We start from the raw sequence: 27922 nt of genomic DNA on the forward strand, positions 1-27922 counted from the left end.
CTGATGGATCAATAAGTGGGATACTAAAAAAAACAGCTATTATATGTTATGAAACGGGCTTCAGGTTGACTTGAAGCCCGTTTCATAACAAATAATGTTATTTACAACCTCCACAGGAACGGGGCTTTCTTTGACCAAAGACATTTTTTTGGCTGAATTTCACAAGTTATTTTCCTCCACACAACCCGACTAACAATTTTGCTTCTATAAAGCTTTACAGGTGCTATAGTTGCTTCTGTAAAGCTTTAGAGAAGCAAAATTGTTTGTAGGGAAGCTCTCTCTTTTGTGAAAAATAAATAAAAATTTTTGAGTACCACCTACCTCAAAAATAACTAATATGTTAAAAAAGTTGAAATATTTCAATTTTAGGTAGTACCCAAACAGAACTAATTTAAAATCAAAACACCCTGTATAACATTTTCCTTGCTGAATGCACTTTTTTTTCTGTCAAATTTCTATAAATCAAAACAAATTTCACCACAAAATAAAATTTTTGCTTTGCTACCGAACCCAAAAAACGTATAAAAACCAAAACAATTACAAATTTCATCTTCATTCAATAAAATATATTTGCAGTTGCAGTGTTAAAAAATTACCTAACTAAAAATGTCAGTAGCTGTAAAGCGCCAACTATCTGTCTCCGAAACTATCGAAACCACAACAAAACCACCAAAAAAAATCCGCATCCATGCCAAACCATCAACACACACCCGAGCAACATCTATCCTCGCTTCCTTAGAAGTCGCCGCATCCACCAACAACAGCAAAGATCTACTCGAAGTTTTAGTCAAAATATGTGACGAACTTAACCTCGACGAAGCTCTACCCGAATTATACGATTGCATTCGTAAGTTGATTGAAATTTTCCGTCAAGAAACTGAATCCACTATTCGTGCAAAGATTTTAGGACTATTCGCTGACTTTGCTCAAGTTAAAACAAGCGAAATATTAAATGTTCTAATCGACGAGATTGTCAGTGTGCTGAAGAGTGAAAAATCAGCCAAAGTCATTGCACAAGGTTTATATAGTTTATTTCGAATTGGAACAACTGCTTCCACTCACTTACCATCGACTCATGTCACTAAAATGGGTTTCTTTGCTCAAAGTCATATTACTTCGGGTAATCCAAATACTCAAAAGAATGCCTTGTTAGTTTTGGGAGCTTTTATAAGTCTCGCTGAGGCCAAAAAGGGTGTCCTTGATAATATTGCTCATTATGCTGACTCGCAGGATGCTGGAGTTAGAGCACAAGCATTCAGATCGATTTTAACACTTGGCGAGAGAGGAGCTGTATTGCCTCCTACTCTCTTTAATCGATCTGTTGCAGCAATGCAAGATGATTATGAATGTGTTAGGAAGGAAGCTTTGCAATTGGTCTATGAACTGGGAATAAGACATCCAGATTATATGATTAATTTCAATGAAGAAGAGTTGCGTCTTGTTGATGCAGCTTTTGGAAAGGTCTGTGGGGCTTTGTGTGATCTTTCCATGCAAATTCGAACTCAGGCAGCTGAGTTGCTAGGAAATATGACTCAAGTTAGCTCAGAGTTTCTTCATCAAACTCTTGATAAGAAACTTATGAGTAACCTCCGTCGCAAAAAGAGTTTCCATGAACGTTCTAATGATTTGTTTGCAAGTGGCGAATGGTCATCGGGAAAGCGTTGGGGTGATGACACACCTAAAGAGCAACTTGAAGCTGCTTCTATATCTTTGATTGCTTCTGGAGCTTGTGGAGCTCTTGTTCATGGTTTGGAAGATGAATTTCTTGAAGTTCGGACAGCAGCTGTTGGTTCCATGTGCAAGTTAGCCATAACTAATACTGATTTTGCTGTAACTTGTTTGGATTTTCTTGTTGATATGTTTAACGATGAGATAGAAGATGTCCGGTTGAAGGCTATTTATAGTTTGACTGCGATTTCTAGGCATATCATTCTTCGTGAGGATCAATTAGAAATTATGCTGAGTTCGCTGGAAGATTACTCAGTCGATGTTCGTGAGGGTCTTCATTTGATGTTGGGTGCTTGTAAAGTCTCCACTCAATCTTGTTTGCTGATGGTCGTTCAGAAACTTCTCGATGTTCTGTCCAAGTATCCCCAAGACAAACATTCTGCATTTGGATGTATGAGAAAAGTTGGTCAGAAACATGCTGATCTGTGTTTGGCAGTCACATCTGACCTATTGCAGGATCATCCATTCTTTGATAGTGCCGAACGAGATGTGGAAGATCCTGAGTATATTTGCATACTCATCATGTTGTTTAATGCCGCAGAACACTTGATGCCGATTATAAGTCTCTTTCCCGATGTGACTCTAAAACACTATGCTTATCTTCGGGACACAATGCCAGATTTAGTGCCTCATCTTCCCATCGAAGGGGCCTCCATAAAGAAACCTCTTAAAATGACAGGTTCGACAACTTCTCGACAATATCTTGATACAATTCTGGGTAATATTCAGTCGTCATTTGCAATTACAAGGAATCGAGTACCCTTATTGAAGACAGCACAGGAGAACTTAAATCGCTTGGGTGAAATTGATCCGGAGATGTTTGGAACAGCTAATTTTCTGGGTACTTTTCTTGCTGCTCAGATTCTCATCGAACAACTACAAACATTCACCACTTCACAAAGAAGTCGGACACCATTGAAGGAGTCTCTATCTCAGCTTATAAGGAATTGCTTGAAACTACAGAATTTCTTCTCAGGATTGACCTATAGCGACATGTTGTTGGTGAAGCAGATTTGTCTCAGAGCAAGTGCTCTTCATCTCGTTTTAATTGTTAAAGATCGTTCGCAGTCAGCTCTTGGTCCGTGTCAGTTGCTTCTTCATACAGCAGCGGATATAAGTAATTTCCTTACCGAAGGTGTTGCTCCAGATCCATTTACTACGTCTCTCCTGAGTCAACTTTCAACTATATCCGATCCGAAGCCGGGGAGAGTATTCAGAGAGATTCTGCCGATTGTCCAAATGGCATCACCAGTTGTTACACCACCAGCAAATGTCAACATCAAAATGTGCACCGCTCGAATTGTTGACCCTTGTCCAGATCAGACACAAGACAATGCTATAAAAGTTACAGCTGGACTTATAGCTGCTTTACCATTTGTTGCTGAATTTGGTAATCTTCAAGATTCACAGCGTTCAGAGATGCGTATTAAGATCAAATATCCTGATCAGAATGTTCACACGGTGGTTCCGAAACAATCGGATTTTAAGAAAATTATGACCGAAACTGGAGAACATGAAACTAATTGTAGATTGAGGACTACGATACTTTTGTCACATAGTGTTTGGACGGAAGCTTCATCGGTGGAGATAAGTATTTGTTTGGCAGTTAGACCGGGTACGGAATTGGAATTATGTAAGCCGGCTAAAATATTATTTGCACCGAAACCAGTACGAAGGGGAATTTAGATTGATTCTTTAATTTTTGTATTTTTAAATTAATGTGGTATTTTTTGAAATAAAAGATGTATTTTTTTTTTTTGTAATCAGATTAAAATTTGTAACAATTTATTTATTTTTTCTTTCTGGAAATATAGGTGTGAACCTGAGGATCATCCACTCACAGTTATTTGTTTTTTGTTTTGAAACAAAGTAAAATGTTCGTTAAAGTATTTTATCTTTTATATCAAAATCTTTTGGCTCTATTTCTTCTTTTTTTGAATTTTTGTGGGTGTTCTTCATATGGCGGTTATATCTGAAAAAAGAAGAATTTCGTAATTAATTAGTGATCTTTGCAGAAAATTTTTTATTTTCTGTCTTTTATTCAGGGTTATATATGAGGAATTTGACAAAAAGCTAGAGCGCGTAGGTTGGGGGCAGCAAAAAAACCTCATCTTCTTACTTGTTTTTAATAAATAAAGCTGCTTTATGAAATAATTTTGAAATGTTAATTTTCAAAATCAAAATTTTGAAAAAAAAGTTTGAATTAATTTTTTTTTTAATTTTTTGTAATTTAGTACTTATTTAGTTTTTTATCTGCACCAGAGCTTGGACAGCTTCAATTCCGTATTCCAAGCAGAGATATTCGCAATTGAACTCTGCCTCAGAGAAAACTTAAACAGAGCTGTAATAAACAAAAGAATTTATATTCTCTCTGACAGCAAGGCCGCACTCCTAGCTCTAAGGAGCAATGAAGTCACCTCAAAGCTGGTATGGGACTGTATACAACTTCTACACCAGCTTGCCAGTACAAACAGAGTTCAACTCATTTGGATACCTGGTCACAGCGGTCACGTTGGGAATGAAATAGCAGACACACTAGCCAGAAAAGGTTCCGCATCTCCTTTCATGATGCCAAGACCATTCTGTGGCATACCAACAAGTACTGCAAAACATTACATAAATAAATGGCTAAGAGATATGGCTAATCATTACTGGACGCATACGGAAGGTAACAGACAAGCCAAAAAATTTATACCAAACATCTTCCACGCCAGAACGAAACAACTCCTCACACTCACCAGGAGTCAGATTCGCATAACCACAGGCTTCCTTACTGGACACTGCTCAGTAAAAAAACACCTCAAGACCATGGGCATTACACAAGACGATACCTGCAGAATGTGTAACGAAGACGAAGAAACAGCAGAACATATACTGTGTCACTGTAATTGCTTAATCAATACACGTCGACGTCACCTCGGAGGGTATTATCTCGAAGCGGAAAACATTGCCGCTAGTTCACCCAAAAACATACTAAGTTTTCTAAACTCAGGATTTCTACGTGAACTTTAAAAAGAGGAAATCACAATAGGCCCATCAGAGGCCGCAGTGATAAGGCGAATTATTCCCACCTCTCACCCAAATCTTAATCTTCTTAGTTTTCATAATTCAATGCACTTATTTGTTACTAAATAAAATCAGAAAATCGAATGAAAAAATGTTTTGTCGTTTTAAAAAATTTATTTCAGTGACCCTATTTCTTAACTTTTGACTCCAAATCATAAGAACTTGGATGTTCAAAGAAAATTAGACTATTTTACGCAGTTAACAAGATTATCAAAAACCAGGAATTTTATTTCTTTACCAAAAGATTATCACCTATGTATCTATTAAAAGGGGTAGGAGGAGAATAGAACACTAAGATAAAAATACTAAATGAAAAAAAAAAGAAGCAGGCTGGAATTTTTAAGGTAGTTTCTAGTATAAACCGTTACAGAACCGTAGATTTTAAGGTTAAATCATTTTTGTATCAATAAATATCAGTTTTCGATTGTATGATAAATCATCACCATTAACATTTCCGCAGAATCTTAACATTAGAGAAAAAAAAAAAGACTGAAAATATTAATATATTATATAAATATTTTATATTTAGGGGGGCGTGGTATCCACCCACTTGTTGTATGAAAGTGCCATAATTTGTATTATGTAGATTACATAGAGATGTTTAAGGAAATTAAAATGTTTAAATTGTTCTTTTCAGAGAGCATTTTATTGCGTCCAACTACTGCAACGCCTATTTATACAGGCTGACCCAAAAGTAATGGATCAAGCGAAATATGCTGATAGGCCAACTTAAGGGCTCTCAGAATTTGGTAACTTGTTCATCGCAAATCCTTACGGTTCTCGATTTAATGCAGTTTTTTGCTTCCTCCGCCCATAATTGACTTTTGTTTTTTTACTATTCTTTCACTAAAACATTGTCTAATAGTAACGAACAATTAATTGATCAATATATTTTTTATTTCATACGCCATGTTGATGCAAATTAATAACGGTTCCAAGTTTTATAAAAATTCAATTTCTTACTTTTATTTCAGAGCAACACGCCGAAAAAAATTTGTATAGTGTGACTCTGGTTTATTGTTTTAAAACTTGTCCCGGTATTGCAGTTTTCAAAAAAGTATAAAAGTTTCCAAAGTTGAAGTTAGATCAGAAAATATGTATTACAATTTGAATTCAACAAAACATGGTTTTTCAGAGCAAAAAAAAAACAAACAAACATAGAGGCTTTTGTTGAAAGAGAATTTTTGTTTCATTTTTGCTAAAAAAAACTGTGTTTTTTTTAAATCAATTTGTAATATTTTCCGATCTAACGTGCACCATTGAGCCTTTATTTTTCTTACCTAATTCAAATTGTTCAACCATATTGAGATGGGACTGCTCTTAAGTTTTGTAACTTAAGTTGCTTAAGTTCTGTAACTTTGGTTTGAAAAATATTATAATCTTCAAAAGTATACCAAACTATAGGAAAATGCTATAGAAAAAACTATTATAATAGGAAAATGCTTGTTTTTTTGGCAAAGCTATCCGCAGTTGACATTTTAGCATATGGTTTACAGTAATTGATTTAAAATTGATCACAAAATTGAATTCAATTACCAAAAGCGATACTTGACATCGTAAAATTAGAAAAAAAAAATAAATAAAAAAAAAATGTTTTTAATTAAAATTTTGAGTTTAAAAATTATTTTTTTTTTTCAAAAACTGTATATTATTTTAGCATCTAGTTTTCAGTAATTGATTTAGAATCGATTACGAAATTGATTTTAATTACCAAAAGCAGTGCCTGATATCGTAAAATTAAAAATAAAATTAAAATAGAAAAAAAAATAAAAAAAATTGAGTTAAAAAATTAAATTAAAATACCAAAAGCTTGATCGTGTAAAATAAAAAAAAATTAAAGTGAAAAAACAAATTTTTAAAAAAGTTAAAATTTTGAGTTTAAAAATTTTCTTTTCAAAAGCTTTTCACGAAAACAACATTATTTAAAAAGATTATTAAATAATGGGTTTCTGGCTTTAAAAAAAGATTTAATATAAGTTTGTAGGTGTTGCCGTTGTTTTTAAATTTTTTTTTAAATAAAAGATTTTTTTTGGCACTTTCTGAAGAAAAAAATAGAAAAAAATAGAACCCATCAGGTCTGCTTTCTGCCATTTTGAACTTAGAAACTACATACATACCATCAGAAACACACTTGCAAAATGGCAGCCATTTTCGAGTCAGTAAATTTCCAAAAAAAAAATACCACTTAGCTTTCTGCCATTTTGGAATTGTCACTTTAACACCTTCTTCAACCACCTCCACCACTTTCCGTCCATTTCCGAGAAAGTTTTTTTTCCAAAAAAAAAATGCAAGTTTGACCCCCCAGCCACGCTAATTCCATCCAGTCTGCTTTCTGCCAATTTGGCATTTGCTTATCCGACCCCCATCCAACAATTTCATGAAAAAAAAATTCCATTTCCCAAACCAGTCCGAAAACTTGCAACCATCTCTTAGACTATTATTCGGTCAAACCAATAGGAGATATATATCAATTCGCGTTTTCCAAAATGGAGCATTTCGCCAGGGACTTAAGCTTTTCTAAAACCCTTCTTTCAGATTTGAAAAAATCAGCCTTCCTATACATATTTCGTTCCACGAAAAAGTCTATCTTTCCTGTACTGCTAGTCTTTTATAAAAGTTTTTGAATGAATTAAGCTAACCATATTTCAACCAAACACCACAGATTACATATTTCTTTTTCACTTTTCTCAGCACTTTCTAATACCTTATTGCTCTCGGATATCTTTTTCTCCACAATTGAAAAATATTTGCTTCAATCCATATTTCATTTGTATTAGATTTTAAGTACATTAACCCTCGAAAAAGGGAGGCTAAGATTGTGTTAGGCATTTGGTCGCATCTCGCCAAACTAGCCCCTTTAGCTCAGTGGTAGAGCACTGGTCTCGTAAACCAGGGGTCGTGAGTTCAAACCTCACAGGGGGCAGGTCGAAAATAAAATTTTACTTTCTTATTTTTTTTAAATTTACAAAAATAAAAAAGCAATAATAGAGGGTTGCGATGAAAGTATAATGTAAAATTAAGGGAGAATACAAGAAGTCAAGAATGAGAAATACTCTGATGTGGATAAAACAGGATGTACCATATCTGTTACACACATAGAAAAGCCACATTGGAAAAAGAATGCTGGAGGAATGCTGTTTGTTATTTTCATTCTTTTCTTTTTTCAAAATAAAATTGTTTTGTTTTGCTATAATTTTTACAATTTCTAGAGAAAAAAATTATAATATGTAAAAGTTGTAGATAATAAAAAGATCCACAACTTTTATTTGAAAATTTTTTAACGACCTAAAAAATATTGGGAAACATGTCAAAGACTAATTTTTTTGTTTTTTTGACGAATAGTTGCATTTTTTTTTTAATTTGTGAAATAAAAAAATAGGTTTTTAAGTAAGCTTAAATTTTGTTTAAAGCAAAATATTATTTTTTTCGATTTATTTATCTTTTTAAATTACATAACTTACAACATGGTGAAATTTTTTTCAATACAGCAATTTTTGGTTGAAACTGTAACCTTACACGCATTTTTGGGATCGATTTTTGAATGGTTTTATAATTTTTCAATATTTTTTATCTTCACATAGTAAAACAATTTTGGAAAAAGCTTAAAGCTTCAAACTTGGCAGTAAGGGTTATCGGTTGTGAGTGATTCCCTAGAGGAGAAATAAATTTTTTTAGGATCAAAACTAACGATACTTGTCATATTACTAAAATGAAACAAAAACATGTTTTTCTCAAAAATAATCTAATAATTTTAATTTAAAAAATACGTGAACTGTAGCAGATAAAAGATTCTACTTTTAAAATAAAATATTTTGTAACCGTTATTGACAGTACCTGCCATAGTTGATTTCTATTACTATTACTATTATTAAGAGCGTTTTATTTTAATAATTTTAAAACCAACTAAACTACAAAATGCTTTTTTAAAAACTCGGATATAGAGCTTCAAAGATTTATGAATACCTATATGTATCTTGGCCAAATTTTAGAGGAACCTGACCCATTACACCGGCACACAAAAAAAAAAAGTGTCATGTACCAGGAACCAGACCTATCTTTCTATATGTTTTTGGACCCGATGTATCGGAGTTTTAAGTCCGTTCACCCTCCAGTTTTGAGTAAAATGCAAAAAACTAAAAAAAATTAAGTTTTTTGCATTTTTTGGGGCCTTTTTTGCATTTTTCTCAAAACTGGAGAGTGACCAGGCAAAACGGACTTGAAATTCGGATTCAGCGGGTCCAAAAACATATAGAAAGATAGGTCTGGTTCCTGGTATAACAAACTTTTTTTGTGTGCTGACACTGTCGCTGTCATCCCCGACACAAAATAAAAGTTTCATGTACCAATTATGGGGCTGTACAAAGAAAACAAATACCGAAATCATCCAAAAATTCCAAAACAAAGTCCTTCGTGGAATAGTTAATGCACCTTGGTACATAAGAAATAGCGATCTACATCGTGACTTACAAATAGAAACGGTTACAGAAGTTGTTAAAAAATACGCTGTATCCCATAATCAAAGACTGCAATGTCATACCAATTCTGAAATGGTGTCCGTCTTGAATACTAGAAACCATGTTCGGAGATTAAGAAGAACCAAGCCTCATGAGCTTATGGTCTAAAAAAACATGGGAAAGTATTAAAAGTTTAAACTTCCCCCAAAGTGATTTTACAAAGTTAAGAAAGAAAAATCTGATGTCGATCTCTCAAGATTGGTCCTGATAAAGAGGTGGTTTTAGTGGTTAAGAGTCCCACACTACTTGGTGTCGAATACTGCCAAGTGTCTTTTGAAGATTTCCTCCCGTCAAAAAAAAAAAAAAAAAAAAAAAAATGTACCAGGAACCAGACACAATTTTTCTATATGTTTTTGGACCCGCTTAATTTGAATTTCAAGTCCGTTTTGTCCGAACACCCACCAGTTTTGACGCAAATGCAAAAAAAACTCAAAAAAGTCATAAAAATTCAATCTAAATGCAGTCACAGCTCAAAACTGGAGGGTGACCGGGCCAAATGGACTTGGAATTCGGATTCAGCCTGCCCTGAAGATAGGTCTGGTTCCTGGTAGATGACACTTTTTTGTTTTTGTGTGGCGGTATTATTATTCCGAAGGCCCAATTTACAATCAGAAAATTTAATAAATTTTGATTTAAACACTCACCTGTCTTTCGTTGCAAATTCCAATTGGCACTCATCACATTTAAATGATTTATTGGTATCATGGACAAACTTATGCTTATTCAGCGATGACTTTTTCGTATAGCTCTTACCACATACTTCACAAGTATGCTTAACTCCCATATGCGTGTCCAGATGACGATCCAAATGACTTTTCTGACTATAACGATTCGGGCACATTGTACACATATATGGCCGTTCTCCCGTATGACTCCGTTGATGTAATATCAAATGCGAAGGACGTGTGAATTTCTTTGGACACAAATCACATGCCACTGTTTTGCCAGTATGCAATGCAGCATGCGTTTTCATGATCGAGGCTTGAGTAAATGCTTTTCCACAAATATCACACTTGTATGGACGTTCGCCTGTGTGGCGTCTTCGATGGCACACCAATATGCTTTTGGAAAAGAATCTTTCCTTGCAGTATTCGCACTCGTAGTTGCGAATGTTTGCATGGGTTTTCATATGATCTCGATGTCGAAAGATTGTTGAATGGCGTTTTGCTGTTTTTTTTTTTGGAAACAAAAAAAAAATGATATTAGCTTACAGTGGATTCAATTTGACTATATTAAAAGAACTTACGACATAAACTACAAGCGTAGTTCTTTTCCTTGGTGTGGACAAGATTGTGGTATGTAAGTTTTTGTTTTGTTGAGAAAAACTTGCCACATATTTCGCAGCACCAAGTTTTCACAGGCGGATCTCTTGCAGGCTTTTGCGTTGGAGCCGTATTCAAGCAGGAACTTTCCTCCGAATCATCCTTAATAGGAGGTGTTGGGGATTCTTTGCATTCTGTATTTTCTAGAAACAATAAAGTCATTTTTTATTTAAATGGAAACCCTTTAACGCAAAACCAAATAAACTCTTAAGAGTTTGTTAAATGGAGGGTAAGTGGGAAAACAAGGTTGTGACAGGAGCTTTAACTCACTCAATTCAATTCAAAGTTAATTGAGACTTTCTTTTAAATGCATTTTTGTTTTTTAAGTAATAAAACTAAGACTAGGTTTTGTTGCTGATTTGCAATTGGTCTGATGATAGTTTTATATAGAAGGAGTTAAGTGCTTTTATCTTCAAAGGAAGATCTGAAAAGGAGTTTTAGCTGAGCTGCAGTAGCTTTGCTTTTACTAAGGGCAATACGAGCGTGAGTATTCATTTTGAGTCACTCACCTATTATCTGGTTTAACGGCCATTCACTAGAATAAAAATACATCTATATATGTAAAGGAATTTAAGTCTAATAAATAAACCCGAATCCATAATATTTACTTTTTTAATCCAAACTTAACCTCTTGTAGCCCCATGTAACATTTCTGTTACAAACCAAAAAAACTGTACAAACTATATTTCTTGTCGTTTGAAGCTTATAACACAATTTTTAAATATTGCTTTATCGAAATATTACACCATATTTCTAATAAATAGCACCGATAAATTTTAATTGGCAATTAATGTTGAAAGCTTGGCTTTTTTTTTAAATAGGCAAATTTGTATAAAAACTACGAAATTCCGAAAAAAATAGTTTTTCTGGATAAACTAACGGGTTTATATTTTTTTTTTTTTTTTTCATTGTTAAAAGCAAGTCGTTTGACATAATTAATTTTAAAATTTACGATCTTGGGTTACAAAGTGTTAAAACCAATTTTTTAAATCCAATCTTGTTAAATCCAAATAAATTTAAAGTAGTTTCTGGAGGCCTGTTTATCTTTATTAATCCAGATGTAAAATTAATTTTTAAAGTGTTCAGTTGTTTTTTCAAGTATTTTGAAAAGGAAATGAAAATTAAAAAAAAAAATTATTGACTAATACCATAATTTATTTTGAGTAAATACAAAGAACAAAAATCCTTCTATTTTGTATTTTGAGCGACTGTATTTAAAATTAGCTTTAATACAAACTAAATCCAGAGTGAATAATATGGCCGTAAGAGTTTTATAGTAGATAGATATAACCGCAGTGTCAACAAATCTCTCGTATCGGATGTTTTAAGAAGGTCTAAGTGAAGAAGATAAGTCATGGATGGATCCTTGAGGGATCCCGGTGAAAATGGCTTCTGAAAAAGTCAATCCTATTTTGACTTTAAAAGATCTTTTTGATTGGAAATTAGAAGTTATTTTTATTGAGTTATTTGGAAAATTCAACATGATTTTAAAAACAAGGCCATCATGCCAATCAAATACTTTTTTTTAAGTCTTATGAACATTCTCTTTTTCGGAGTTTTTCAAGGATTGCCTCTCAAGGTGCATGATGGCGTGTTCCGAAGAATGGAATTTTTCAAAACTGAATTGGATCTTTGGAATGATGTTATTATCTTGGCAAAAGGTTTAGATGGTTTAATATTTTCAATATCATTGGACGAACTTTTTTTCTTAGTTACCAACAGAACAGCCTCCTTTCACATATTTCGAAAGTTGAAATTATTTGGGCAGTTATTAATAATAACAGTCAAAAGAGTTAAAATTGAATTACATTATTTTTTTTTTTTAAGAAATTGGAAATTTGTCAGGTCTAGAAGATTTTTTACTGTTTAATTTTTTAAAGTCAGTAGAAACGAATTCACTAGAGGTTTGAGGGTCAAAGAAAAAGACTTGTTTGTAATTGAAAAGGAAGAATTTTTTGGATTATTATTCCAAGCTAAAGTTTTGAAAAGCGATAACTTTTTCGGAATTAGTGGAAAGTTTTGTTTCTGCATAAAGTTGGAATAAAAATGGATTTATTTCTTTGAAAACCAGGGGTGGAATCGACTAAGGGATAGTTAATTGTCACCATTTTGATTGTCACTTTTGACCATCAACTATTCTTTGCTCTGAGTAAAGTGATCACCAAAACTCTGCAAGTGCAGAGATTTTGATGAGTATTCGACTTACACGACGAAGACCAAGGTTCAACTTAGCCGATTCCACCCCAGAGGTAAAGGTTTCAAGGTTCAAAGTCTGGTTTAAAGGTTTTCGTTGAGATCGATAAGGATTTTATCTTTAATGATTTTGCTTTTGCAAGAAATACGAGCAAAGAGTTAGAGGTAGTTTGAGTTTAAACGATTTCCATTGCTATGAAAAAAGCGTTTCAACTGCCTTTTTCATATCTTTCTAGTCTTATTAAGGTTTAAGATGTTTGTCTTTGTACTAATGTCTTTGTAAGGCCTTTTTTTAATAGAAGAATGGTTAATCATGCAGGTATTAAGGGCGTTTGTGAGAAACTCAATTTGACTGTCGACACAGAAGATAAGATAAAATCAAAGCCGACGAAGAAGATAACATTTATTAAATTCTCTATTACAATAAGCCCTGATTTTTCAATCGTCAGCTAGACTATTAGAAGAATAAATGTCAGTATATAAAAAACTTTTATTCCTAGGAATAAGGGCTCCGCGAAATTTTCATAATTAATTTATTTTTGGTAATGAAATATCACCCCAAACCAACAGAACCATCTTTATGAACGAAACTTTTAAAATTGATCCTCAAGGATGTTTCAAACTGTTGTTTGAAACACACAGTTGTTGTGTTTTCTTCCGGTTATTCTGTTACTTATTAATGCTTTTTTCAATGATCCCTTATGGTTTACTGCACGATCTTTACATTGAAAGGCATTAGTTTGGAGTGCAGCACGATGTTTACATTAAAAGCATTAGAAAGTAACAGAATAGTTGAAAAAATCGCGCGATTTTTCAGCTATTCTGTTACTTTCTTATGCTTTCCAATGTAAACATCGTACTGCAAACCATCAGGGAGTAACAGAATAGCTGCAAGAAATCGCGCGATTTCTTGATGGTTTACTACAAGGTCTTAACATGGAAATGCATTTGTTTGCAGCACGATCTTACAATTGAAAAGCATTATTAAGTAACAGAATAGCTTAAAAATCGCGCGATTTTTTCAGCTATTCTGTTATTTACTAATGCTTTTCAATGTAAAGATATTGCTGCAAACCAACAGGGAGTTTTCAATATGCGGTACTTTGCCAATTCTGGGTCCTTGACAAGCGGAATTTTACAACAGTTTTTTTTGAAAGATAATTTAGTACAGCATTTTTATGTAAATTATGAAAAATGAAATAAAGCCCCAAATTGTTTTTAAAATAAAATAAAAGTAAGCCCCAAAATAAGTGTTGGGGTCTAATTTCATGGGGGCCTTATTTCGTAAAGAAATTATCCCCCAAAAACAAAATGAAACAAGGCCCCAAAAAATGAAATAAAAAAAAAGAAATTTCGTTATTGTTGTCTTGTGTGTATTTTTTTTTTGGGGCCTTGTTTCATTTTTTTTATTGGGACCTTATTTCCTGGGGCCTATTTCGCGGAGCCGGAATAAGCTCTATCTGAGTTTTATCTGACTATTGAAAAATTGGCCCTAAATAAAATTGTTTTTTTAATGAGAAAAGGGTGAATAATATGGCCGTAAGAGTTTTATAGTAGATAGATATAACCGCAGTGTTAACAAATCTCTCGTATCGGATATTTTGAGAAGGTCTAAGTGAAGAAGATAAGTCATGGATGGATCCTTGAGGGATGCCGGTGAAAATGGCTTCTGAAAAAGTCAATCCTATTTTGACTTTAAAAGATCATTTTGATTGGAAATTATAAGTTATTTTTATTGAGTTATTTGGAAAATTCAAGATGATTTTGAAAACAAGGCCATCATGCCAATCAAATACTTTTTTTTAAGTCTTATGAACATTCTCTTTTTCGGAGTTTTTCAAGGATTGCATTTCAAGGTACATGATGGGGTGTTCCGAAGAATGGAATTTTTTAAAACTGAATTGGATCTTTGGAATGATGTTATTATCTTGGCATAAGGTTTAGATGGTTTAATATTTTCAATATTATTTTATGTAAATTATGAAAAATGAAATAAAGCCCCAAATTGTTTTTAAAATAAAATAAAAGTAAGCCCCAAAATAAGTGTTGGGGTCTAATTTCATGGGGGCCTTATTTCGTAAAGAAATTATCCCCCAAAAACAAAATGAAACAAGGCCCCAAAAAATGAAATAAAAAAAAAGAAATTTCGTTATTGTTGTCTTGTGTGTATTTTTTTTTTGGGGCCTTGTTTCATTTTTTTATTGGGACCTTATTTCCTGGGGCCTATTTCGCGGAGCCGGAATAAGCTCTATCTGAGTTTTATCTGACTATTGAAAAATTGGCCCTAAATAAAATTGTTTTTTTTAATGAGAAAAGGGTGCTCTTGTATACCTATCAGGAATGAGGTTAAAATGTTTAAGGCGAAAAGAACTTACTTAGGCTACTAATTTGGACAACATTGTAACTTAAACTATAATCTTCTTACCATCATGCATCATGGCATAGTGCTGTGACAAGTCTTCCAGAGCTGAGAAACCTTCTTCACACATTTCACAAGTAAATTCAATATTGGTGGTAGTTTCTTGGCTCTCATCATCTTCTGACTTGACTATCAATTCCTTTTTAAGTGAATCCTTTTCGTCACTTTCTTCAATTTCAGTTTCAAAATCATGGACTTCCTCTTCATCTTCGTTGTTTTGCTCTTCCTCAATAACAAAATCATTTTCTTCATATAAATCAAGATTTAAGTCATGTTTCGGTTCCTCTTCTTCTTCATAATCTTTTTGAATAAATTCTTGATCATCTTCACAATCAGAATAATTCTCAATCACTACAAGCTTTTTGTTTTTGATTGCATCTCGAAGTAATTGATCAGATTCAAATGCTTTTTGAAGAACTTGAAAGACAAATGTTAAATTAATAGCACACATTTCACAAATTATATTTGGAAAGGAATCATTTAAGTCGGCATCGAGATTGGTGCAAAAATTGTAGGCATCTAGATAGGAAGTGGTTGGAGTTGTAGAATCAAGTTCAGAATCCAAACTAACAAATTTGCCTATGCTTTCGAGACACATGCGACAGCTATCAATGAATTCTTCCATTATAAATGCAAATATATTAAAATTTAATGTTTTATTTATATTTAAAATTGTTTGTATTTTGAATTTTTATAAAAAAAAAATACTTTTCATTGCCAAAATATTTATTTTTGTTGATAGGTAAAATTTTGACAGTAGGTGTAGGTGTGGTGAAAAATGTGGTAAATATTTGGGTGAACGTATTCAGCAAACAAAAATATAAAATAAGAAATCCGCCGGCACATGCGATATTTTTGTCGCATGAAATAAAAATTTCATTTGCTCATTAGCCGCGTTCCGTTTGGTTAGCTCACTGATCCCTTCAAAACACTAAAAGAGTGTCAATTTTTAGAGTAGAGATGAAATCCTCTCAAAAACTACTACACAAACTAAAAAAAATATAATTGAACGGAATAAATAAAAATGTCGGTCACTTTTTTATGACATTTCAATTTTTTTTAATTTATTTGAAATTCTTCAAATATAAATTAATCACTTTTTACACAAAAAAACACACCTAAATTATTTATCATCTTTTTATTTTCTATTTCAAACGAATTTGGACAAAAATCATATTTGTGTACATTATGGGGACTTTTCACGAGTCGATTTTTGCCGTGCGGCTAAGCTTTTCGACTCGTGTGAACGTTAGTCGCAGGCGACTAAAGTGACAATCCCCATAAAAAAATCCTAGGCGACCGACCAACATATCGTGCGGCCAAAATCGACTCGTGAAAAAGACGGAATTGGACACTTTTTGCAAAAATACAAAAGTGAAAATATTTTTTTGCTCGCTAAATCAATTTGTTTTTAAAAATTATTTTCTTTTTAAGCCTAGTACGCTGCTGATGCGAAACGAAATTTTCCATACAAAATTTCGTTAACGAAATCTTGAACTAAAAATTTCTTTTTGCTTTTCGTTTTTCAGTACTCAGCTCTAGCGAAAAGTTGGAGAGTTTTCACTCATTTGTCACTTACTTTTTCGTGTCCTTTGCATTTTTCTTGACTCCAAGAGCAGTGTTGACATTTTTTTTCACTTTTAATTCATTTATTTCTTGCTTTAAAAATTATTTTCTATTGATTTTTCTTGATTTTAAATTAATTTTGAATTTTTTTATTTTGACTTTGACAGAATACTCGATGATATTTTTTCGTTAGCATTTTCGTTGTCGACTTTGGAGACTTGAACATTTTTCGTTTCGCATCAGCGTACTAGACTTTAAACAAAAACTAAGCTTCCTGCATCATTTTTGTAAATTTTCCATTTCGGGAAATCATCAAAAAATCAGTTTGAAAATGTTCTTTTTTGTAATTTTTCACTTTTAAACATGGGAGAACATAGACAACTTCATGCTGGGGCCTATTTATCGACGAGCTACATCAACTACATCAGCTACATCCTACATCAACGACTATAAACTTCAATATCTCCGTCCCATCGGGCCCGACTAACAAATTTGCTTCTATAAAGTTTTACAGGTGGTAATGTAGCTCCTGTAAAGCTTTATAGAAGGGGTATTATTTGATTTTAGTATTTTTGAATTATTCCGACCACAAACAATATTTCCCAATATTAAATGGAGCTTTACTATTGGTTCTTAAGGTCGTTGATGTAGTAAATGTAGCTGATGTAGTTGATGTAGAATGTCGAGAAACTGCCCCCTGCCCTGGTCTGGTTTTCTTGATGAGTATGCTTTGGTGTTGGTGTATATTGCATTGAGTGTAGAGTTTGCGGTTTATGAGCGAAAATAGGTTTTGTCTATCAATTTCTATTGTTTTGTTAAGATTAAGAGTGATGTTATCAGTGGTGCAGGGAACTAAGTCCAAGGGAACTAAGTCCACTGAGGGACTTCGTTCTCATTGAGTGGGAACGAAACCTACTTTAGTGAAGTGGTTTTCTTTCCCATTCAAGGTGGGATTGAATTCCACTCTCTAATGGGAACCTAGTACACACTCAAAAAAATTAAAAGAGAATTTATTTCCAACATTTAATAACGAAATATTCGCGCGAATTTTTATTTTCACACCTCAAAATTGATTCTCCCCTGGGCAAAAATTTTTTCCGCTTCGCGTTTGGGTTGTACAAATTAAATAGATTCTCATGTTAGAAAATGTTTTTCCGCTTCCCGTTTGCCAAATTATAACACTTCACTAACATCCAAACATTTACGTCTGCCTGGCGATCTAACATTACCTAAACAGAGGAACGAACTAGCGTTAGCAGCCATTGTTGGCGTCTTTTTAACTAACTGAAACCTTGCCGGGTCGCTTCATGGGTTCTCAGTATTTTCAATCCCTTTTAGGGTTCTCTGTCCCGCTCACGTAACTTCGTTGCTCCGCTAAGGGTATGTAAATTCGCCAGCCAATAACAACACTTTTTTAACTAAACTGTGCCTTGTCCCGTGGATGTTAATTCCAAATTAAATGGAACTAACATTCAATTGGGTTAGTTCCGTGGGTGTTACACTCTTTTCAGTTTCTTGAAAACTGGATCTCGAAATGAAAAAGTCAAATTAAAAACTCGCGACTCTTTTTCTTCTTATTTAACTTCTTCTTGGTGAATTGGGAATTAAGTTAACATTCAGAGGGAACGAAAACCACACGTTTTTTTCCGGAATTAGATTCCCACCTAGCATGGGAACTTACTCCACTTTACTAAAGTTTGTTTCGTTCCCACTGAGTGGGAACTAACTACCTCAGTGGACTTAGTTCCCCGCACCGTTATCAGTTAAGGGCCATTTGCTGAATCGAAACTTAAATAATGTTGAACATAAATTCTTATTCCCTACTTTTTCCCCTGCGTAAACCTTCACATAAGGATTTATGTAGTAGGTACTTCAATGCTTAAGTTTCAATTCTTATGCAGCTTGAATTAAAGATAACAATAAAATTTTCATTTCGTTTTCAATTAATTACATCTAACTCGTATTTTGAACTTTGTCATTACAACTCAAGATATAGTGAAGTTATGGTTCAATTCAAACAATTATTATTACTGTCACAAAAAAAGTAATACTTTGTAGCAATAAATGTAGCTTCCTTACACTAAAAACCCATTCATTCGCATAAATTTTGTTCTCCCTGTAAGCTTTGCAACAGGTGAAACAACTTTTGATTAAACACACGCACGCACGCAGTAATAAAAACATCATAAAATTCGAATTGAAATCTAAACAAAGCTCAATTCAATTTGAAGAGCTTCTGTTAGTTTAGTTGCATGAAAGTTGTCATTGGAGTTAAACTGATTTTTAAAGGCGCGGGAAAATCTGTTGATCTTTTTTAGTACCTTGTTATTTATATAAATTATAGTGAATTATTATCATGACATTGGCAATAGAATTAGCTACATGGGATAACCCCATTTTTAAATCCTATGTCTATTGGACTGGAATATTGTGCTTAAAAATGTTGGCGATGTCAGCCCTTACAGGACTAACAAGGTTTGCAAGAATGGTGAGTTAAGTTAATAGTTTGATTTTTGACTCCAACTATTAAATGTAAGATAAATCAGTTAGACACATATTCCAAAAAAAAAAAAGGAATTATTTGAAAAATTTAATTTTTAATTTCAAGCAAAGGTGGAATGAAATCTATTTTGGGCCAATATCTTCTAGGTGTAAAATTTTAGTTCTAGGAATTAAAAAAAAAATCAAAACTAAGCTAACAATAGAAAACTTTTATTTGTCTCATTTACCCACTATACTAAACGGTATCCCAGAAAACTTCCATAACTAATAAACCTAGATTCAAATGACTTAAAAACAGATTAGATCCAATTATTTGTAGGTATTTCTATTCTTTACATCATTTATACAAAATATTCTACATAAATATCCACAATAATATGTCGCGTACATCGATTCATCGTTATTCCGGGAACGCTAGTTTTTGGATCAATTCAGATTATAACTTTTTTTTAAATTTTTTTGACGATATTATCATAAAGAAAATAATGTCGTTATTTGATTAATACACAGTGTTAATAAAATACATCTAACGCTTGCACCCTTTCCTATCATTCTATCTATTAAAAATTAAGAAGTAAAAATACGGAAGAAAATGCAACTTTTTAAGATTATTATCTATATTTTTATATTAAATGCCATTTAACCGGTTAATAAATAATGACGACGATCAACTTGCGATTTATATATAATACAAAATTGTAGTATCTAATTGATTAAAACTTAAGTTTAATAGGTACAGATTAAAAATAATATTATGCATTGACATCATTTGAAAAAATGTTATTTTTTCATTAACCTAATTAATTTAATAAATGCAATGTTTAAATTTTAATAATTGTGGTTTAGCTCGAAAATTTCATTGAGACTGCCACAGTTATGATGACTATCATTTCACTTTGTGGTTTTCATAACAAATTGTTTCATAATATAATCCGTCACCGCACCGAGATCACCACTCACCACTGAAGTGATGACCATACATTGACCAATAACCATTGATTTTATTAAGTTGGAATGTGCATGGAAATTTTCTTTTTTTCTAAAATTAAGCTTTTTATTAAAAAAAGCTTTGAACATATAAAAGTGTTGCCATTATTATTGAGTTTAATTTTTTTACAAAAATAGAATTCAAAGACTTACATATATCCGGTATGTTTTAAGCCTTAACTGCATTAGCCAAAAAAGAGAACAAAATTAAAAGGTGAACAGTTTCAAACTTACTTTTTTTTATGATTAAAGTTTTGGTTAAAAAAAAAATCATGTGTGCACGTGGTAGAAGTGAAACCTTAAAAAATCATTTTTCTTGAAAAAAATAGAAAAAATCTACCTATTTTTATTCTATCACCTTCAAATTAATGTTTTTTATATGACAACCTATATAAATTTTATATCATCTGAAAGCTTTTTGTCTTAGCTCAAAATATATATATATCGATCAGGTCTATGAGACATCTAAAAAAAGAGCTAGAATTTTTGAACTCGATCAATTTCCATAAAAAAAAGCGAAAAAACACGTATTTTTATCTTCTCACGCTATTAAATGCATTTATTCCCTAACAACCTATAAAAAATTTTATACCATGTGAAGGCTTATTGTTTCACCTTGTATAATAATGTATAAATCTTATTTCAAAGATGTTTACAAGAGAAGTTAGAATTTTTTAAATTCAACCATGTCGAATTTCCAGACTGAGATTACGGTACTTCCTACACTGGTAGCTGGTCATCGCCAACAGATCTCCACATGTGTTTTGAGGTATTTTTAAATTTTTTTCAATTTAAGATTGTGTAACTTGTAGAGCACGTAACGTTATGTGTGATGATATATCAAATAAAAGGTTATGTTATCAGCATGCGTATTAAAGTTAAATCAAATTTGTATGTGCACTACATCAAAAGATATAACGTGTGTTGGAAAAGAACAGCTTTTTACCGTTATCTTCGAATTTTGAATATGAAATTAATTGAAATTTTGTACAATTATAATTTATTTAATTACCTATCTACAGTACAAATTTCATTAATCTATCTATTAAAACAAAAAAGTTATAACAAGTTGAAGTCGTGTCGCGTTTTCGTTTCATCTTGTTTCAAATCACTACGATACTAAAGAAGTTTTCACTTCAAAAACAATTGAATAGGCACTCTTTTTCACTAAAAAATTAATAAAAATAGTTTTCACTTTTGTAGAGGCAACGTAGTTGAGGTTTTAAGTTCCAGGTTTGTACAACTATTCGATTCTTCAGAAAGTATCTGAGATAGGTAACGAAAATGCTCAGTTACAACTTACAACTTTGGAATAGGAGAGAGTATCAGTATAATAACTTACTTAAGCTTAACTTGCTTAGCAAGCCTAGCTTCCTTATACTTATGTGAAGAACTTCGGAGTTAGTAATTTTTAATAAAATTTTGGTTTCTAAATCTGTTGTAAATCTGTAAAAATAAAACACCTATGGCAGCACCAATCATAAATCAAAATAAAAAAGAACTTTTCAATGCTTTTTTTCAAACTTTGATTGGGGCTTTTCGTTATTAAACTTAAAAGTTTAAAAATGTTCACCTTACAATTTTACTTTGCTCTGAGCAATATAAATAAAATACAAGTTTATAGCAAATGTTGCAATAAGTTTTGGAATATATCAACATTCACGAAAAATGTTTATCCCAGATTCAAGAAAACGAGACATTTTCCTGACATTAACATTGGTTAATATGTTCTTATGGTAAACATTTTTTTTTTGCAGATGAGCTATACTGTAGAACACCTTTTTTGTTAGAATATACCTTTCTTGGGTATGGGTATTGAATTTTCTTTATCCTTGTCGCGTAAGAAGAAGACACCCTGCATATTGATAGCTACGTTGCACTAACATTTTCTATCACTGTATAAACCGTTAAAAATTATTTATTCATTAAAAAAATACATATATAATTAATTTGATTAAATAAATAAATTTTTATTTTCTAGACTTTTGCCAATCCTGAAGATGCAATTTTCAGTAAATCTAAAGTTAAATACGATGATCAACGAATTGAACGTTGTCGAAGGTAAGATTGCCGAAAAAAAACAATAATAAATCAACTGATAATCTATTTAATATATTTTTCTCTAGAGCACATCTAAATGACATGGAAAATATTTTAGTATTCATTCCAATTGGATTTCTTTACGTATTGATAAATCCATCAGCATTTTTGGCTATCAATTTATTTAGACTTGTTGGAATTGGACGAATTATACATACAATTGTTTATGCAGTTTTTGTGACACCACAACCATCACGATTATTGGCATGGATTTTTCCATATTTAGCTACTGGATTTATGGCATTGGAAGTTATTCTTAAGGCTGCGTAAAATGCACCTACTTTAAATTTTTTAATATTACATAAGGGTTATTTTTCATAAATTTTATTAAAATAAAAAATTTAAATTTAAAAATTGGGCATTGTTTTAGTAAGACATTGGACATTGTTTTATTAAGGCGACAAAATTCGTACTTGTCTAAGAACAAAACAATATAAACCAGTTGCTTTAATTCAGGGTTTTTTAATTGTAACGGGCGTGACACAGTTACTTAATTTTTTTGTTTAAATTATACTTTGTTAACCCGTCTTGCAACGTCACAATCTCTTAAGATTAGGTGTAACGGGTGTGACATTTTTAAATCGATTCAGTTTACTTCGGTTACCTTTAAAAACAATATTGAAAATTTTGTAATGAAAAGTCGTGGATTTCGTATTAAATATGAAAGAAAATTTTATTACTTTTGCAGCAAGCATATATTTGAAATTTTAGTAACGGGTGTGACATTGTATGAAAAATTTATTTGTACAATTTATGATCATTAAAAAAAAAATAACTTTTCCATCATAATCATGTTGGTTTTGATTAATCTTGAATGTTTTTTTACAAGAAACCAATGCTTGTTAATAAAAGATTTAAGTTTCTAAATGTTTGAAGAGAGTAAATTCACATACTGTGTAGCTCTGTCTTCAGCGCAATTGGAATTAAAAAGTTCCTTGTTTTGAAGATTTTCTTTGCATTTGTGTTGTAAGATAAATATGCAAAGATTTGTTTATATTAATAAATACAACAAATATGAATTTGAAAAAGCACATTAAACAATGTTTACTATGGCGTATACGTCCATTTTAACTTCAAATACTTAAGTATAATTTAAACAAAAATTAATTAATTGTGGTGAGAATCTCTTTGACTCGAAATTTTTATAGAAAATTATTTAAATTTTGCATAAAAAACGCTTCCACTTTAATAAAGCGTTTTTAAAATAATGCTTTCTTTGGGGGCTTTTTATAATGGAAACACTTTCCGGTTTTTAATTCAAAAACTGCAAAATTTTTGAAATTTTCAGAATGAGGAATATTAAACAAATTATAACAATATGAAACTTTTAGAGTAAAAAATGTAAGTAATTATGTTTAAGTATTAACATTTAATTTCTTAAAAGTTAACTTTCATTTGGTAGTCAACTTAAGTGGAATTAGCAACTTTACAACAAACTAGAGCAAATCAAGTATAGTTGATTTATGACCAACATGACTCTTCTGAAAGCCGGCAAAAGCTCTATAAATGCTTTTTTATGACAATTAATGCCTACATGAGGTATCTAAGTCAGTTTAAGTTTAGTGCCTCAAAAGACTTTAAATAATTCACATTACCTATTCGGATCTATTTGTTTGTAGCGAAACTAAAAAAAAACACAATGTCCGCCGACGAATTAATTTCATTTGAAAATCCTGTGTTCAAAACATTTGCCTTTTGGGGTGGAGCATTAGCATTAAAAATGTTGGCTATGTCAATTTTGACAGCAATTCAACGAATGAAAACCAAGGTGAGAAGAATAAAATCCAAAATATTAACCTTTTCGAGAATGAAATTTCTACTCTTGTAAACCTATACATCACGAAGGTCAAAACAAATTAAAAAAGCTTCCCAGATAGTGACACTGCAGTATTTGCCGGTATGAGATAAGGCCAATGTTGTAAGCCAACAACTATCATTAGGTTAATTATAATCTATGACAATAGCATGTTTGTGTTAGAAGGGTCAAATAAGATTGAAAGATAAATATTTTTGTTAACATACACTTCACAGGTTTTTTGAACATTCCCAACTCATAATTTATTCACACTTTAGTTTCTTTGAAACTTGAAAAAAATTTAATAAACAAATAATCTTTAAAAGCTTTAGTTTGTAAGCTTGCACTTTACTTCTCAGTTTCATATTGTTTATGGCTGGTCAGATAGGAAGCTATGAAGTGTTTAGTTTTTTTATTACTTAATCATGACTTTAATCAATTTTGTAGATAACGCATTAATATTCTACCAGGGTATACAAATTTGAAAACAGAAATACAACAGAGTATTAGTTGGTTAAAAGGAATGTATTTTGACGTGCATTAGGGTGGATCGCTTGTTTATTTTATTCGCATATTTCATACATTTTGGGTCAATTATTATTTAGAAAAAAAAAAAAAAATAAAATTTCTCCGGTTAAAAACAAACAAAAAGAAAGACAAAACATGTCTTTCAAGAAAATTTTGAAGTGGAGTGCTGATAACAGAAAAAAAAAGATTTTTAATTATTTCGGTTTTATTTATGGTTTTTTACTGCTACTTTGTTTTTTGGCTGCCTAAATGATGTAAATCGACCTATGTGCGACTGCATGAAGAAACCCACTTTTTTAACTTTTCAATCATCATAACGTTGGGTTTAGTTGAAAACTTGAATATTTTTTTAAAAGAAACCAATGTTTGCCTTATAAAAGAGATTTTATACATGTTGGAAGAGAATTAAATCCCGTATGTGTAGCTCTGTCTTCAGTCTAATTGGAATTAAAATGTTTCATTGTTTTGAAGATTCTCCCTTACATGTATGTTATAAGATAAATATATGCAAAGATTTGATTATTTTTTAATAAATACAACAGATAAATTTTAAAAGAACACGTTGAACAATGTTCACTATGGCGTATACGTACTTTTTTTTTAAATATGTATATCGATTGCGTGCACGACCGACGACGCACGTCTCAAAAACCAAACAATTTATTTCAGTTTGTTAAATCTTGATCGAAAAATTGGACTGATGACTTAAACGAATACAGAATAAAGAGGACGAGTTAGCAACTGAACTTAATAGTTCGTTACGTTACCTTATATTAATATTTTTTCTGCTGGCCAATTCTAGTTGTGCTGCCTTAGACATTTGAGTTCGAAAACTTAAGCTATAAGCAAATGTACCAACAAAAAAAAAAAAGGGTTTGATGCACTGTTTCCTTTACAAACTCGACATGGTTAATCGACAAACTTTGATAGAAAATAGATAATTCATAGTACAATTATTACTCGTCAGTAGCGAGATATTGTAACTTGAGACAATTTTGTTTGGTTCGATAAAAAGAAGTAAAAAATTCGACGCAATGCACTTTTTCTTCAAAAAGAGAAGCGATTACATGCCAACGTTTTTGTTACCGCTTTGTTTAGTGATTAAAATCTTTAAGACAGTTTTATACAAGGTTTTCTATAAATAATTAATTTTAATTTTAATCATGTTTCAGACTTTTCCAAATCCTGAAGATGCTGTTTTAAGCAAAGTCAAGGTTAAGTTTGATGATCCCGATGTTGAACGAGTTAGAAGGTTTTTAAAAATATTTTATTTAAAAGAATTAACTTGTCAACTATTTAACTTTTCTTACAGAGCACATCGCAATGATATGGAAAATATTTTCGTATTCTTCCTAGTTGGATTGTTATATGTGCTGACAGATCCATCAGCTTTCTTGGCTAACAACTTATTCCGTGCAGTAGGAATTGGTCGAATTGTACATACAGTTGTTTATGTAAAAGCCGTACCTCAACCAGCCCGTGCTCTTGCTTGGGGGATTCCATATGTAGCAACTGGATACATGGCCTTACAAGTTATGATTGGAGCTTTTTAATTAAGTTTATAAATTATTTTAATACAAAATTTTATTTTGTTGAAATGAAGATGTGTCTAATAAAGGGAAGAATAAAGGTGCTTAGTTTTATACCAATAAAATAAAAGAACTCCAACAAGTTGTGGGCTAATTTTTTGATTCATATTTTATTTGAATAAATTCATGACGCATAATATGTTGGAGCAATTAACAAAGAATAAATAAAAATTACATTTAATTAATTAGACTCCCCTTATCACAGGTTCTCCATCAAACTTTTTTAAATTTTGTAGCTTTTTTATTGCTTCAGCACGAAAAGTACCCTCATCCATAGTATCACAAAGAGGATTTCCTATAAAACTAATCTCCACCAAGTTGGGTGCTTGTCCCATACGATTGAATTCAATCCAGTCCTTAATCGAGTTGTTTGATACATAAAATATCTTCAGAACCTTCATTTGATCAATTGGTTTGAGTTTTTCAATTAAATTATAACTTATCCAAAGTTCTTCCAGTGTATCACTAAGAACTTCCTGAATAAAATCAATTGTATTTTAAAACAATAATTTTCTTTAATGGATGTTATCAAATATTTACTATGCCTTGAAGATTCTTTATGGAATTTCTAGCTAATGAAAGTATTCGCAAGTTCTTCATTCCACTTATTCCAGAGATTTTTTCAATCATGTTTGTTGAGAGACTGAGTTTTCTATTTTTATTGTACAATTAGTTATGAATATTAAAATGCTTTCAAAATAAATAATAAAAAATTACCTGCATTCAATTAAAGTTGACAAAGTATTATCCATTTTTTCAATTGGTGGCCATTGAATTTGCAATCCAATATCTTCTGACTCGACTGCAACTTTATTAGTTTTTTCTTCCCAAAGTTTGAGAGCATCTTTTATTGGAATTCCTTTTGACATTTTATTAAAATTTTTAAAATGGGTGCGATGATTGACTGAGTGAGAATGAAGTTGTAAATTATGTTTACTATTTATTTTATAAAGTTCTTAAAGTACAATACAAAGTTCAACCAAGTGAAGAGTTTAAGTTCTTGTTACTCAAAACTACGAGGAGATGATACCTTTGCAACTATGTATACTGGACAAATTAACTATAATTCTACAAGTAGTGATTTTTCATTCTCTTTTTTTTAATTATAGGGAAAATAAATGTTCACTCGTTGACCATTCTGGACCAAAAAACTTCGATCAATAAAATACGTTGCCACAAAGAACAATGAACGCAGGAAAAAAGTCAAACTTCACTTTTTGTCTTCGCGGCAATCTAACAACACCCTAATGTAAAATTTTGTATAACAACATATCTTTTCAAAGGTAAATGATAGTGTTACAAAAGCCAACTTATTGCATAGTAAAAAATTTTATTAAATGTTGATTTAAAATAAATCAATTAAAAGGTTACACATACACCACAGTGACCATTTCAGTTATAATTTTCTCTATTACAAACCATTTTGAACCTAGTTAAACTTTGTTTCAGCCTTTACTGACCTAAAAATTCTAGTATTTGACTATATCGATATGAGGTTGTAACATCAATGAGCCTTGCTATCATGCTTTTTCGAAAGATTTGGCCTTTAAGGCTGATTACTTCTAGAGCAGGTTCATTTTTTTCATTCAAATTTTAATTCACAACTAAATAAT

At 31.7% G+C, this 27922-nt stretch overlaps 4 protein-coding genes and 1 non-coding gene across 5 annotated transcripts; 3 read left to right on the forward strand and 2 right to left on the reverse strand.

Moving 5' to 3' along the window:
• The first annotated feature begins 466 nt into the window (after window positions 1-466).
• On the forward strand, window positions 467-3497 carry LOC129909951 (integrator complex subunit 4). Its single transcript, XM_055987132.1, has 2 exons — window positions 467-519; window positions 577-3497. The coding sequence occupies exon 2, from the start codon at window positions 607-609 to the stop codon at window positions 3412-3414; it is 2808 nt and encodes a 935-aa protein (XP_055843107.1). The 5' UTR covers window positions 467-519; window positions 577-606; the 3' UTR covers window positions 3415-3497.
• LOC129909953 (zinc finger protein 664-like) lies at window positions 3496-15867 on the reverse strand. Its single transcript, XM_055987133.1, has 4 exons — window positions 15249-15867; window positions 10555-10773; window positions 9953-10475; window positions 3496-3700 (listed from the first exon to the last, which is right to left on the reverse strand). Exons 1-4 carry the CDS (start codon window positions 15865-15867, stop codon window positions 3610-3612), a joined length of 1452 nt encoding a protein of 483 aa, XP_055843108.1. The 3' UTR covers window positions 3496-3609.
• Trnat-cgu (transfer RNA threonine (anticodon CGU)) lies at window positions 7646-7717 on the forward strand. The gene has a single exon. It is a non-coding gene; the product is annotated as a tRNA-Thr (tRNA).
• Window positions 15868-19047: 3180 nt separating the features above from the next.
• LOC129909642 (uncharacterized) lies at window positions 19048-26417 on the forward strand. Its single transcript, XM_055986719.1, has 6 exons — window positions 19048-19296; window positions 22279-22358; window positions 22424-22664; window positions 23983-24165; window positions 25893-25972; window positions 26033-26417. The coding sequence occupies exons 1-6, from the start codon at window positions 19165-19167 to the stop codon at window positions 26271-26273; spliced, it is 957 nt and encodes a 318-aa protein (XP_055842694.1). The 5' UTR covers window positions 19048-19164; the 3' UTR covers window positions 26274-26417.
• Window positions 26393-27238, reverse strand: LOC129910015 (dynein axonemal light chain 1-like). The gene is made up of 3 exons (XM_055987246.1): window positions 27027-27238; window positions 26850-26961; window positions 26393-26785 (listed from the first exon to the last, which is right to left on the reverse strand). Exons 1-3 carry the CDS (start codon window positions 27176-27178, stop codon window positions 26495-26497), a joined length of 555 nt encoding a protein of 184 aa, XP_055843221.1. The 5' UTR covers window positions 27179-27238; the 3' UTR covers window positions 26393-26494.
• Between the last annotated feature and the right edge of the window lie 684 nt (window positions 27239-27922).

This window comes from Episyrphus balteatus, chromosome 2 (assembly GCF_945859705.1).
Source record: "Episyrphus balteatus chromosome 2, idEpiBalt1.1, whole genome shotgun sequence".
Classification (NCBI taxonomy): Eukaryota; Metazoa; Arthropoda; class Insecta; order Diptera; family Syrphidae; genus Episyrphus; species Episyrphus balteatus.

Excerpts from the sequence above, each read along its gene's own strand:
- LOC129909642 (XM_055986719.1), top strand. The coding sequence starts at position 19,165 with ATGACATTGGCAATAGAATTAGCTACATGGGATAACCCCATTTTTAAA. Across the intron at positions 22,359-22,423 it reads CGAATTGAACGTTGTCGAAG|AGCACATCTAAATGACATGG; the intron begins GTAAGATTGCCG and ends ATTTTTCTCTAG. Across the intron at positions 24,166-25,892 it reads TTCAACGAATGAAAACCAAG|ACTTTTCCAAATCCTGAAGA; the intron begins GTGAGAAGAATA and ends ATCATGTTTCAG.
- LOC129909953 (XM_055987133.1), bottom strand. The coding sequence starts at position 15,867 with ATGGAAGAATTCATTGATAGCTGTCGCATGTGTCTCGAAAGCATAGGC. Across the intron at positions 10,774-15,248 it reads CTATGCCATGATGCATGATG|AAAATACAGAATGCAAAGAA; the intron begins GTAAGAAGATTA and ends TATTGTTTCTAG. Across the intron at positions 10,476-10,554 it reads CTACGCTTGTAGTTTATGTC|CAAAACGCCATTCAACAATC; the intron begins GTAAGTTCTTTT and ends AAAAAAAAACAG.
- LOC129910015 (XM_055987246.1), bottom strand. The coding sequence starts at position 27,178 with ATGTCAAAAGGAATTCCAATAAAAGATGCTCTCAAACTTTGGGAAGAA. Across the intron at positions 26,962-27,026 it reads TCAACTTTAATTGAATGCAG|AAAACTCAGTCTCTCAACAA; the intron begins GTAATTTTTTAT and ends CAATAAAAATAG. Across the intron at positions 26,786-26,849 it reads TAAAGAATCTTCAAGGCATA|GAAGTTCTTAGTGATACACT; the intron begins GTAAATATTTGA and ends GATTTTATTCAG.
- LOC129909951 (XM_055987132.1), top strand. The coding sequence starts at position 607 with ATGTCAGTAGCTGTAAAGCGCCAACTATCTGTCTCCGAAACTATCGAA.